Source organism: Mirounga leonina, unplaced genomic scaffold (assembly GCF_011800145.1).
Source record: "Mirounga leonina isolate KUSES-001 unplaced genomic scaffold, KU_Mleo_1.0 Mir_126, whole genome shotgun sequence".
NCBI lineage: Eukaryota > Metazoa > Chordata > Mammalia > Carnivora > Phocidae > Mirounga > Mirounga leonina.
This window is the reverse complement of record NW_023270314.1, coordinates 34,130,980-34,143,495: the sequence shown is the minus strand read 5'-3', so window position 1 is coordinate 34,143,495 and position 12,516 is coordinate 34,130,980. Positions and strand designations below refer to the sequence as shown.

The following is a 12,516-nucleotide window of genomic DNA, read 5'->3' as shown; positions in this document are numbered from 1 at the left end:
GCGCTTTTGCTGACGTCTTTGAGCGCGCCGGAAGTGCCTGCTTAGGAGAGGGGCGACGAGCCGACGACTACATTTGCGGGGTCTCCCGGCGGCCCAGAGTCGGTGAGCGCATTTTTCTTTCCACGAGGTGGACAGGGCAGGGCGCGGGGGCTGCTACGCCCGAGTCGAGCGAGCGGGCGGGTGGGAGGGCCGGTGTTTTCCGTGGCGGGACTTGGAGTCTCCCGTTGCATTTGATTCGTGCAGTAATTCTGCCCTTGCGGTGGAGGGTGTAGAGACGCAGTGGAGTTTGGAATAAAGGAAACTGTTGAGTCTGAGACACAGGTTTGCTTCTCTTTAGCGCCTTATTATGCAGAAAGAAGACTGAACTAGGTAACTTCAGTGACCCAAGATAAGTTAGGAAGTCGGTAAATTTAAAGAATGTGTTCGATGTACCGGTTTAGTATTAGGCACTTTGAGAGCTACAAAAAAAGTGTAAAACAGGCCTTTTTCTGGCGGATATCTGAGTCTAGTTGAGACAAGGTCAACTCGGATTCACAGAATGACTCATCTTGAGTTGGTATGGACAAATGTTGGACTACTTGGCGCCTTTTTCCGTCCTGTAAATCTATAATGGGCACACACTGCTTTTTCTCTTAAGAGGAGGTGAACGGGCCCATCACCCCTACAGAAAAATCAGAAACTAATACAGGGTAGTTTATACTTCTACCCACCAGCACACACAGACCAGGCCTCTAACCATTCCTTGGGAGCCTGCGTGTCAGCAGCCTGGAATCCAGAGCCTCTCCTGGAGTCTGCACGCAATCAATCCAGATTGAAGCCGGTGTCTTCTAGAGAGAAGGAAGTGCATCCAGGGCGCAGCCCGAATGCCTCCACATCCACCAGGGGACCGCTGGGACTAATTCTCTTGGCAAACTTGTGGCCAGCCAAAGCTACCATGCTTCACATCCCCGTTATTTTTGGTTACCGCCGAAGATGTAAGCCCCTTTGGTCTTCTATGCTACACCCTCATCCCCATGCTGCTTTGTACTTCCTCTCCCTTGATTTAGGCTATCACTGCTTTTCCCTCCTTTTCTTACCCACTTCACCCCTCAACACAACAGCTGAGCTCGCTGAAACCTCTGTTCCCTGCTAACAAACTCTTAACATGTTCTTCCGCTTGATGGAAACTCTCATCTCCTGACCATAACCAGCCCTTGGCTTTTTGCCTCCTGCCCTTTCAGTTGAGTCCTTTCTCTGACACCTGCATTTGAGGTTAAGTTGATGGCTCTGCCTGTATTGAATTGATTTCACTTCCTCAGAATATTTTTCCTCCCTCCCCACCTCCAGGGTCTTTGTAGAGTTTTCTTTTCTCTCTTGTAGCATTTGATTTCTCTGACCTTTCTTCTACCTCTTTGTGGATAATCCCTACACCTGCTAAGGGTTTCACTTTCCCTATGACTTTCTCTGAGGGATATTTTGTAACTTTCCCCAGAGGGAGTTAGATACCCTTGCCATATGCTAAGTGCCCTCTACTTTCCTCATCATAGCACTTACCACATGTGTGCTAATTAATTGCTTGTCTTTGCTTTCTCTACTGAGCTAGGCTGTGGGGGAGGGACTGTTATTTTCTTGTTTATTTTTGTAATTCCAGTGCCCATAGGCAGTCAGGTATTTCTTTGATTGAAACTGCTGCAGATACAGTCTCAGAAGTTGGGCAGTTGACATGTCATCTGACTTTAAGATGTTAAGAACCTTTGGAAAGGGATCAGCTGCTACTTAGCTTCAGCTGATTGTGGCTTTGTGAGAATATGATTCCAGTGTTGCCAGAGCATGTAGGTTTTTCAATAATAGAAATATGGTTTTGGAAAGTGATATCTCTCAGTTTTTAAGTGTTGTCAATGGAATAACGTTTTATTACAAACAAAACAAAACAAAACCAAAGAAACCCTGGGCCAAACACATGTCACATGCAGCCTATCAGTTACCAGTTTGGAATCCATTTTAGTGTGGTAGGGCCTAGAATTGGGCTTTGTGGAGAATACTAGATTTTGAGCTTGGTCTTCACAGATGGTTCGAAGTTGAATGAGAGAATGGAAAGAGGTACTGTAGTTTGAGAAATATATCAAATAACTCCAGGGTGGTGTGTGTGTTACTTTGTGGCACAGTGAGGAGGCTGGCACACATCTTTTTGGAGAGAACAGGAGTTTAGGTGAGATGAGAGAGGGCAGAGGAGTTTGGATTTGTTACAGTTAATTGATGTGAAACAATTTAGATTCTTGATAAGGGAAACTTCAGATATGGATGATGTATTAGCAAAGTTAACTGAGTATCCTTTTTTAAAGGTAGAATGGAGAGGAGAGCTGAGACTGGAAGGAGGTTGAGCAGTTAAGATTGTAAGCTTTATCCAGATGGAAGTAAGATTTAGATTTGTAAACATATATAGGCAAACATCTGGTATTTTTATAATTTCAATTACTTGATCACTTACATTGAACAATCAAGAATCTCCTAAGTATTTAATACAGTATAGTGGGGCTTATATAAGAGGTATCCTTAAAGCACGAAAAATCAAGTAATTTGTGAAACTAGCAGAGAATGCAGTACTTTAAGTTAGTAGTCAGTAGTCTCCTTTCCTTAAGCCTTATTCTCCTTTAATCTGTCTTTTTTTTTTTTTTTTTTTGAGAAATACTTTATTTACTTGTCAGAGAGCGAGAGAGTGCACAAGCAGGCAGAGGGAGAAGCAGCCTTTCCGCGGAGCAGGGAACCCGACGGAGCAGGGAACCCGACGCGGGGCTTGATCCCCGGACTCTGGGATCAATCCCAGGACTCTGGGATCATGACCTGAGCAGAAGGCAGACGCTTAACCGGCTGAGCCACCCAGGCGCCCCCTCCTTTAATCTGTCTTGTATACTGTCAGGTTAATCTTCTGGAATGATATTTTCCCCTGCACCTTATTTCTAGACTTAAAAGCCTGCAGTGAGCTTCTCCTCTAGCTGCTTACTTTTTAATGCACTTGAATGTGTTCTGTCTTTGCCTGTTACCTTTGTGAAGCAATGTGATATGATGAAAAGGGCGTGGGATTTAAAGTCATGCAGACCTGAATGATTCCAGGCTTTGGCTCTGAGATTGAGCTTTTCAGAGCCTCTGTGCTTTATCTGAAATAGGAGAGGTAATATCTACTAAAGGGGAGGAAAGGAGAGCTTGTCGAATTCCTATGCAGGCTTACTTTCTGTTCCTTTGCAATGCAAATCTTCCATTCTGATCAGTTCCAACTTTCTCAGACACATCTTCCATAATTCTTTTACCTTTTTTTTTTTGGATTCCATTATTCATCCACATTTAAGCAATCTCTCAAGACTCTATTTAAATTTTCTTGGCTTTCTTAACTACCATTTCCTACATTTATCCCCCTCAGCACGGAACAGGGATTAATCTTAGTAGATATTTTGCTCTATTTTGACCATGTTAATTGACATCAGTGTTCGTTTATTTTCATAGACCTTCACTAATTATGTTCTAAAATTCATTTTTAATTTAGTTGTCTGGAATTTTAAACATTTTCCAATAAATATTAGTAATATCTAGTTTCTGGGTTGAAGTCAGTCCTTAAAATCTTCTTGCTTCAATGTAACATGTCTGGAATATGTTTACCTTGCTTTAAGGTCAGTGGATCTCATACTGAGATGAGTTTAAGATTTTTTTTTTTTAAGATTTTATTTATTTGAGAGAGAGCATGAGCAGGGCGAGGGACAGAGGAAAAGTGTGCTAAGCTGTTGGGGAAGTGGTGGGGGTGAAGCTGGAAAGGCAAAAGCAAGGTCATAAATAAGCCTTTTTTTAAGGTTAGGGTTGAATCTTCATTCTTCAGTATATGGGGAATTACTGAGAGATTTTTAAATCAGGTGTCTTATCAGAATGAACTTTCTGGCTACAATTTATAGGGCGAGGGAGAAGCAGAGAGAAGTGTTTTACTGCTGGGGAGTCCAATAGCTAGATGAGGAGCAACTGATATTTATATAATGAGGCAATAGAAATAACTGGATTTGGGCGCCTGGGTGGCTCAGATGGTTAAGCATCTGCCTTCGGCTCAGGTCATGATCCCAGGGTCCTGGGATCGAGTCCCACATTGGGCTCCCTGCTCAGCGGGGAGCCTGCTTCTCCCTCTGCCTCTCTCTCTCTCTGTCTCTTATGAATAAATAAATAAAATCTTTAAAAAAAATAACTGGATTTAATGAATAGTTAGATATGAAAAGTTTCGAGTCTTGGATGATTCAGGTTTCTGATTTGGGCTGTTGGGTACATGGTGTTGTCATTGCCTAAAATGGGGAAGACAGAAGATGAAGCAGGTTTCTGAGAAGTGTGAAGAACTTTTGGCATGTTGGGTTGCAGATGTTTGTGATATATTCTCTTGAACAGAGTCAGGATGGAAGTGGAGATATGGGAATCATTTATCTAGAGGAGGCATATTACCAGCATTATTAAATTAACTCCATGAACACTGAGCAAATACATTGTGGAAGTTGTTCTAGGTGCTTATTATTAATAAAGAACATAGAGATCCCTGTTTTCATGTAGTTCATATTCTTGGTAGCAAGGGACCAATAATATGCATCAAAAATAAGTTATATAGTATCTTAGATGATTAGTGCTATGAAAAGAATAGGAAGCTTTAGGGGGATTAGATAAATGACATTAAGAAGATAATAATGAAGGAAGAAGTAGTTAGCCATGCAGATTGCTGGAGAAAAACATTCTAGGTGGGGAATTGCCAGTGCAAATGCCTAATGCTCATCTAGAGTATAAGGTCGTATGTGACTTTTCACTAGCCATAGTTCACTATCAAAATAGTTACTGATGAAAATAGAGTGAAAGGAGTGGATTTGGAGAGGAGGGAAAGCTATTTTATTTTGTTTTTTTTTTTTTTTCTAAGATTTTATTTATTTATTGAGAGAGCACAAGCGGGAGGAGGGGCAGAGGGAGAAGCAGACTCCTTGCCGAGCAGGAAGCCCGATGCGATATGGGGCTCCACCCCAGGATCCTGGGATCATGACCTGAGCAGAAGGCAGATGCTTCTTAACTGACTGAGCCACCCAGGCGCCCTGGTTTTTTGTTGTTGTTGTTGTTGTTTTTTAAATTCTGAGTGTACTTAATACTGGAAGCTGAAAAGAGCAGCGTGCACAGTTATTCTATGGTCTAAGCTGCTACTATAACCAGTTTGGATAAGGTGAAAAATAGATCTACCTATTGCCTTGCCTGTGGATTCAAAGTGTGAATGGTTTGACAGAAGGGTATTATTGCCTGTGAGTTTCTGTTTTCTCAATTTCTAGGCTACTCTCACTGGGAATTCCAGTCCTCCGTATTCTCTTAGTCCTCAAGTAAGTCAACCTAATAATGGTTGGCTCTCTGGGGTGCTGAAAAAAAGGCTTACTTCTTTCTGGATTTGATATACCATGGTGGTATATTAAACATACTCTCTAATGAATATGGCATAAGAGAATTAGCAAACTTTTAAATGAAGCTTACATTCTCTATACTGAATTCTAATCCTGTTCTCTGCCTAGTTGTGATGTAGAGGGTCCTTCCATTTTTCAGTTCTATTCTTCAGTTTTTATATCCTGTTGGATCAGAGAACTTTACTGGAGTACTTCTGGACTCCACTATGGGAGATTAGTGATTACACAGTAACATGATCACTTCAGTGAGAGAGTATCTTTGCTTAAATTTAGTTGATTGGTTCTAGTTGTGGGATGGGTCAATTTTCTAAATCTGGGTAATGTCATAAACAACATGTGCTACTAATCAGAAGGTTGCTGAATAGATTATCTTTTCCCCTTTCTGTTGTTTTAATTCAAGATCCAGCTTAAGACTTACCTTCTTTATAGTCCAATATTCTTTCTTTTCTTTTGTATGTAATCATCAAACTGTGTCTTCTGTTTTGTTTTACTAACAGTACAAGGTTGCATAGGGAATATTTATACTCCTCTTTCCCTAATTATATAGATTTCTTAAGGGTGAAGGATGTTTCATAATTTGACATGGGCCTCACTAGTGCGGGTTTTTTTTGTTTTTTTGTTTTTTTAAGATTTTGTTTATTTGACAGAGACACAGCGAGAGAGGGAACACAAGCAGGGGGAGTGTGAAAGGGAGAAGCAGGCTTCCCGCTGAGCAGGAAGCCCCATGCGGGGCCTGATCCTAGGACCCTGGGATCACGACCAGAGCCGAAGGCAGCCGCTTGACGACTGAGCCACCGAGGCGCCCCTGTGCGGGTCTTTTTTTTTTTTTTTTTTTTTGCGGGGAGGGGAGGTGGTGTTTTATCCTGGTGGTTGCTAATTATTTTGCTCCAGCAAGCTCTGTTTAGTCTTACTAAAATATCAGTATCTTTTTTGTTTTTTTTTTATGGGCAGGGGGATGGGCTAAATGGGTGATAGGTATTAAGGAAGGAGCTTGCTGTGATGAGCACCAGGTACCATATGTAAGTGATGAATCACAAAATCCTACACTGAAACCAACATTATACTGTATGTTAACTAACTTGAATTTAAAAAAAAAACGTGGATTAAGTGAAAAGAATAATCAAGAAAAAAGAGTGCCCTATGACTGAGCAGTACCACTACTGCGTATATATTTTTAGTCTTTTATTGTCTTCTATTTTTATATTCTTTTTTTTTTTAAAGATTTTATTTATTTATTTGAGAGAGAGAGAATGAGAGAGAGCACATGAGAGGGGGGAGGGTCAGAGGGAGAAGCAGACTCCTTGCTGAGCAAGGAGCCCGATGCTGGATTCGATCCCGGGACTCCAGGATCATGACCTGAGCCGAAGGCAGTCGCTTAACCAACTGAGCCACCCAGGCGCCCCTATTTTTATATTCTTTATTCTGAAAATATATAGTAATTTTTTAAAGTTGTTATTAAAAATTTTATTTGACAAAGAACATGCATGCACGAGCGGGGGGGGGGAGGGCAGAGGGAGAAGCAGACTCCCTGCTGAGCAGGGAGCTGGTTGTTTAGCTGGATCTGGGACCCTGGGATCATGACCTGAGCTGAAGGCAGACGCTTAACTAACTGAGCCACCCAGGAGCCCCTTGGGAGAAAGTTTTAAAAAGTTCTCTGTTGTGGGAGATACAGGCTTCGAGTTCTGGAATAAAGTCACAGGAGTAAAAAGCACAGCATAGAGAATATAGTCAGTGATTGTTCTAACAGTGATGTATGGTGACAGATGGTAGCTACACTTGTGAGTATAGATAGCATAATGTATATTTACTCTGTCATACACCTGAAACTAATGTAGTGTTGGGTGTCAACTATACTAAAAAAAAAACCGGAAAAAAAAAGTTCTCCATCAAATTTTTACCTAGTTTAATAATCTTTGATGAGTTGATGATTCTTGCCTTGATTTTGAGATGACTTGAACATGGGACCATTTATTGCCAATATAAAATTGTAAGGATTTCCAGACTAAGGATGCTAGAATTTTTTCAGTATGTGAGATATTTTAATCTTAATATTCTAGGTAAAAATTACTTTAAACATCTAATGCAATTCTTTCAGAGAGAAGGCTAAGAGAGATGCCCTGCCCAGCTCTCAACTGGCAAAATTAGGACTAGAATTCTTTAATATAATTCGGTTGTTCTTATGAAACTTGGGTGGCCTCTGGTGGTCAAAAGAATATCTTCTGTTTTAAAGATGTGTTTGAAGGGAGTTTGGCTTATTAATGGTCATAATTTTTTTTATTTTGAGAGTTTTATTTATACAAATAATGAAGGGTTATTTTTCTCCATTGGTTGGTTTATACAGACACAAATCCTTATGTCTGTATTTTTCCCCCCCTCCTACAGGAGATTGTTGAAAACTTTAAATTTGATTCCTGAAAGGACTCAAGTAAGTAGTTTAGTAGTTATTCTTACATTTTTTTTTGTGTATGGGAAGCCAGTAATTTTAATATTGTAGCTTTATATCTAGTTAAGAAACTATATAGTATTTCCTTAGAACTCTTGTAGTTTTTCTTAAATACAGTCTTATTTTTACTTGTTTTCCTTTAGCGCATTAATTTATATTCATAATTTTTGCCATCACTTGAGATGTTATGCTTATTTTTTTAAGTTTTCTTATTTAAGTAATCTCTACACCCCACATGGGGCTCAAACTCAAAACCCTGAGATCAAGGGTCACTGAGCTCCTCCCACTGAGGCATTATGCTTATTGAGTGATTTCCAGGACCTTTAAATGTAGTTACTTATTTTTGTTATAGATAATAGGAGGTATAGAACATTATGCAGTGAAAATATTCACCTTCCTATACCCAGGCACCCAGTGGCAGGCACTGTTACATTTCTCCTGCTTATACTCCCAGAAGTAGTCTGTGCGTATGGATATATATTCATACCCTATCTTTTTATTTTCCCAAAGTGGCAGCATATTCAATATATTAATCTACCCTTTGTTGTTTTTTTTTAAATCAGTGTATCTTGGCATTCCTTCAATATTATATATGAGGTTACTTTTCTTTGAAATGGCTTGCATAATATTCCTTTATTTGAATGCACAGCATTTTATTTAATCTGTATACTCCTGACCAACATTTTAGGTTGCTTTCAGTCTTTTCTATGCACCTGTTCAAGTATACAGAGAAGTAGAATTTCCAGACCAAAGCATATGTGTAACATTTAATAGATATTGCCCATTTTTCCCAATCTGTACCAAATTATACTCGTTTCATTAATATATGAGAGTATTACTTTTCTTTCTCTCGTCAGAGCAGTTTGATTTTTGCAGAGCTTGGGGTGAAAATGAGTACCCCATTATAGTTTTAGTTTTCATCTTCCTTATTTTGAAGAAAGTTGAGCATCTTTTCAAAAGATGGAGTCATTGTATTTCCTTTTTTTGTGAACTGTCTTCATATCATTTGTCCATTTTTATTTTGGGTTCTTTTTTTTTTTTCTGTGATTTGATTGGAGTTGGTTTATCCTCAAGTAGGATAAACAAGTCACAGGTTTGGTGGGTTCAGTAAAAGTGGTATCGGAGGAGTAATTTTGATAATTTCTTTTTTTTCTTTCAAGCTTCCATCAATTCTTGTACCTAAAAGACTGGTTACTTTGAAATAACATTCTCTCTCTTTTTTTTTTTTCTTAAAGATTTTACTTAGCGAGAGCGTGCAGAGTAGGGGAAGGGCAGAGGGGCAGAGGGAGAGGACCCTGAGATCATGACCTGAGCTGAAGGCAGGTGCTTAACCGAATGAGCCACCCAGGTGCCCCTGAAATAACATTCTTGATGATGTCTGATTATGGATTGGAATTTAGGTTGATTTATGTATAATGTTAAAAGCTAATTTGTAACTTAAATTAAGATTTTTCTAGGCATCTTTGAGTTAGTTCATTTTATTGCGTCTGTTTCTATTAGAAAATATTGTAGGTCTGTTTTTACAGAGAAAATTAAGATTGTACCGTGGATAGTGTCAAAAAATATTGCCCTCATCTTCCAGCCTTTGTTTTTTTTCTTAGCCTAAACCATTAGAATGCTATACTGCCAAAATGGAATGTCATCTCCCCCCCCGCCCCGCCCGCCGCCACTCTTGGTGCTATTACATCGTAAAGAGCCACCAAAAATCTTTTGACATGTATCTTTGAGAAATTTTCCTTTTCTACAAATCTGCAGACTATGTGTCTTGACTTGTTGCCCTATTTTCTATGTACTACAAAGGTTCTGACTTAGTACTTGTCCCATTTTTCACTTCTCACTTGTGATTATCCTTCTGTGTTTCAGGATGGTTCATAGTTCTTGGGTCAGAACCTGCTTTACTTTCTCCTGGTTCTGTTCTGTTAACCATTTCTCATCTACTCTGGTGGTTGTTGAGCTGCTGCCTGTGGAGTGCCTGCCTGTTTTTGTAAATACAATTTTTTTTTGGAACACGGCCACACCCCTACATTTATATGTATTGCTTATGGCTGCTTTCATATTATAACAGTAGAATTGAGTAGTTGTGACAGAGACCTATGACCTTCAAGGCCGAAAATATTAGTCTGGTCCTTTATAAAAAAAGTTTGCCAACCCCTGATCCATTGTGTTGCCACTTTATATAAATGACCTTCAGGCTATTTCCTGCACCCTCTGCTCATCATCTCTTGTTTCTCTTGCTTACCTTGTCTTTTGCCTGTTCACATATTGTTTTCATCTGGACTCTATAGTGAACTGCATTAGCCCTCTATCCAGAACACATCAGCTCTCAAAGGAGGAGGCTTCTCTCTGTATCCCAAACATGAAAAATGCTGACATAACTTTTATTTTAATTTCAAATTTTACGAGAGTGCCTTTGCATTAAAATAGATTTATAGCATTAAAAGCAAAATCGAGAGTGATTTATTTCAGGGTTTGTTGAGAATGTTTTTATAGGATTGTTTATTTAACACTTTTCAGTTAAAAACATTTAATTGAACACATAGAAGAGATAAAGCTCTAGGAATGCAGCAAAACTAGAAACTGGTGTTAGAGAAACCATCCACCAGGAAACAGGAGCAGCATTGCTGATCAGCATTGTAAATTATTCATGAAAATGAATCTTTTCTAATTTTTACTATAAGAATGAAAAAATATTTGTGGTCTTATGGATCTTTTTACCACAATTGTTGGGAACAAGCTCTTTGAAGCTTTAAATAGACTTTGAAATGGAGCGTGGGGCTTTCTATTACATTTTTTTAGAAAGAACATTTCCGAATTGTTTGAAGAAGAATTGCCTTAATCGTTCTTTTTTTTCTTTTGGTCACTTACATTCCAACAAATATTTTCCAGAGATACTTAAAAAAAATGTAACTACTCTTTTAAAAATCTCTATTGTTTCTAATAACATAAAAACCATAATTCTTTGGTTTCTTTTTGTTTAGTGGCTTACAGAAGAGATGAAATGTGGTCTGAAGGACGATATGACTATGAAAGACTTCCAAGAGAACGAGTACCTCCTCGAAATCACCCCAGTGTAAGTTGCTACTGATGTAGAATAATTCAAAACCTAGTATCTAAGTGAATTTGGTACATCAAGGCTAGGCCTAGCAAAATCTTTTAAGTGCCAAAAATTGACCAGTCTAAGTTGAAATATAGACAGATTAAGCTTATATTTTAAAAATTAAAAGTTTGAAAATAAAAGACAGCATTTATGTAGGTAATCTATATTTCATATTTCTTATTTAAATTTCTAAAATGGAGGATTTTTATATTGAATTTGTGAAGAAAATTTGAGGCTTTATAAAGGTGGACTGTCAGTTAATGAAGGAGTATTTAAGCACCTGCTCCTACTATTGGCTATCACCTATTTTTCTGTATTCCTAAAAATGTTTGCAAATTGGATATGTGAAATTATGAAGTAGGGGCAGATCAGGGGCAGGCAGGCAGCTTTTAGTATACTGTCCTACTTGTCTCTCTGTTGCTTTGGGAATTGGAAATTTTTAATTAGGGCTTTTCTCTTCTCAGGGAGCTTGCCATTTTGCTTATTATTGTATTCCCAGCACCATCTAGTATGTGGCACATAGTAGGAGTTCAATGTTTATTGAGTGAATATATGCACTTTCTCCCCAAAATCCTCTGCAGAGACCCAAGGGAAAGTTTGGGGAGGGTCAAGAAGCTGTCAATCTTAAACTTTTACACAGGCGCCTTCTAAGCACCAGGGGATTTGGGTTGTGGTGATACTATGTGGATATATTATAGATTCATCATACACCATCAAAGGGCACAAATATTTATTTATATGTTGTTTTTTTTTTTTACTTCTGTATTCTGAGTAAGTCCTACAACCCACTTAGATGGGTAATATATTTTCAGCATTGTCTTTTGGCCTGGGTTACAGCTTAGGCTGGGGTTGATCTAAAATGATAAAAGATGGGTTTTTTGGTTTTTGGCTTAGAGGAGGCGAAGGTGCAACTGTCTTGGTAGTCCCACATTCGGGTTCATCCTGACACCAGCTGCCTCCACCATGCTGCCTAAGTTTGAGATCCCAACCCCAACAAGATCCAAGTCATATACCTGGGGTGCACTGATGGGGAAGTTGGTGCTATGTCTGCCCTGGACCCCAAGATTGGCCTCCTGAGTCTTTCTCCAATAGAGGTTGGTGATGACCTCGCCGAAGCAACTGATGATTGGAAGGGTCTGAGGATTACAGTGAAACTGACCATTCAGAAAGACAGGCCCAGATTGAAGTGGTATTTTCTGCCTCTGCTCTGATTGTCAAAGGCCTCAAGGAACCGCCAAGAGACTGAAAGAAGCAGAAAAACTTTAAGCACAGTAGAAATATCACTTATGATGATATCGTCAACATTGCTCGATAGATGCATCACTGATCTTTAGCAGGAGAATTCTCTGGAACCATTAAGGAGATCCTGGGGACTGCCCAATCTGTGGGCTGCAATGTTGATGGCTGCCACCCTCATGACATCATAGATGACATCAATAGTGGTGCAATGGAATGTCCAGCTAGTTAAGAACTACAAAGGAAATATTTCAATAAAGGATCATTTGACAACCAGGAAAAAAAAAAAAAAGAGGAAAGAAAGAGGCCTA

The 12,516-nt window shown here is 39.2% G+C and overlaps 1 protein-coding gene across 12 annotated transcripts in view; it reads left to right on the top strand.

Moving 5' to 3' along the window:
- Nucleotides 1–8: 8 nt before the first annotated feature.
- The window catches only part of PPHLN1 (periphilin 1), a 157,187-nt gene continuing 144,679 nt past the window's right edge, over nt 9–12,516 (top strand). For 3 of the 12 annotated variants that reach the window (XR_004678780.1, XR_004678779.1, XM_035002857.1), the window contains exons 1-2: nt 744–974; nt 10,851–10,942. Coding sequence is in view for 10 of the 12 variants with exons in the window: in XM_035002857.1 (XP_034858748.1) it covers nt 935–974; nt 10,851–10,942 (132 nt within the window). In the remaining 2 variants the exon portion in view is untranslated. Of the gene's footprint in view, nt 103–743; nt 975–7,811; nt 7,855–10,850; nt 10,943–12,516 lie in introns of those variants that run through there. The other 9 variants (XM_035002851.1, XM_035002853.1, XM_035002855.1 and 6 more) reach the window with 9 other exon arrangements.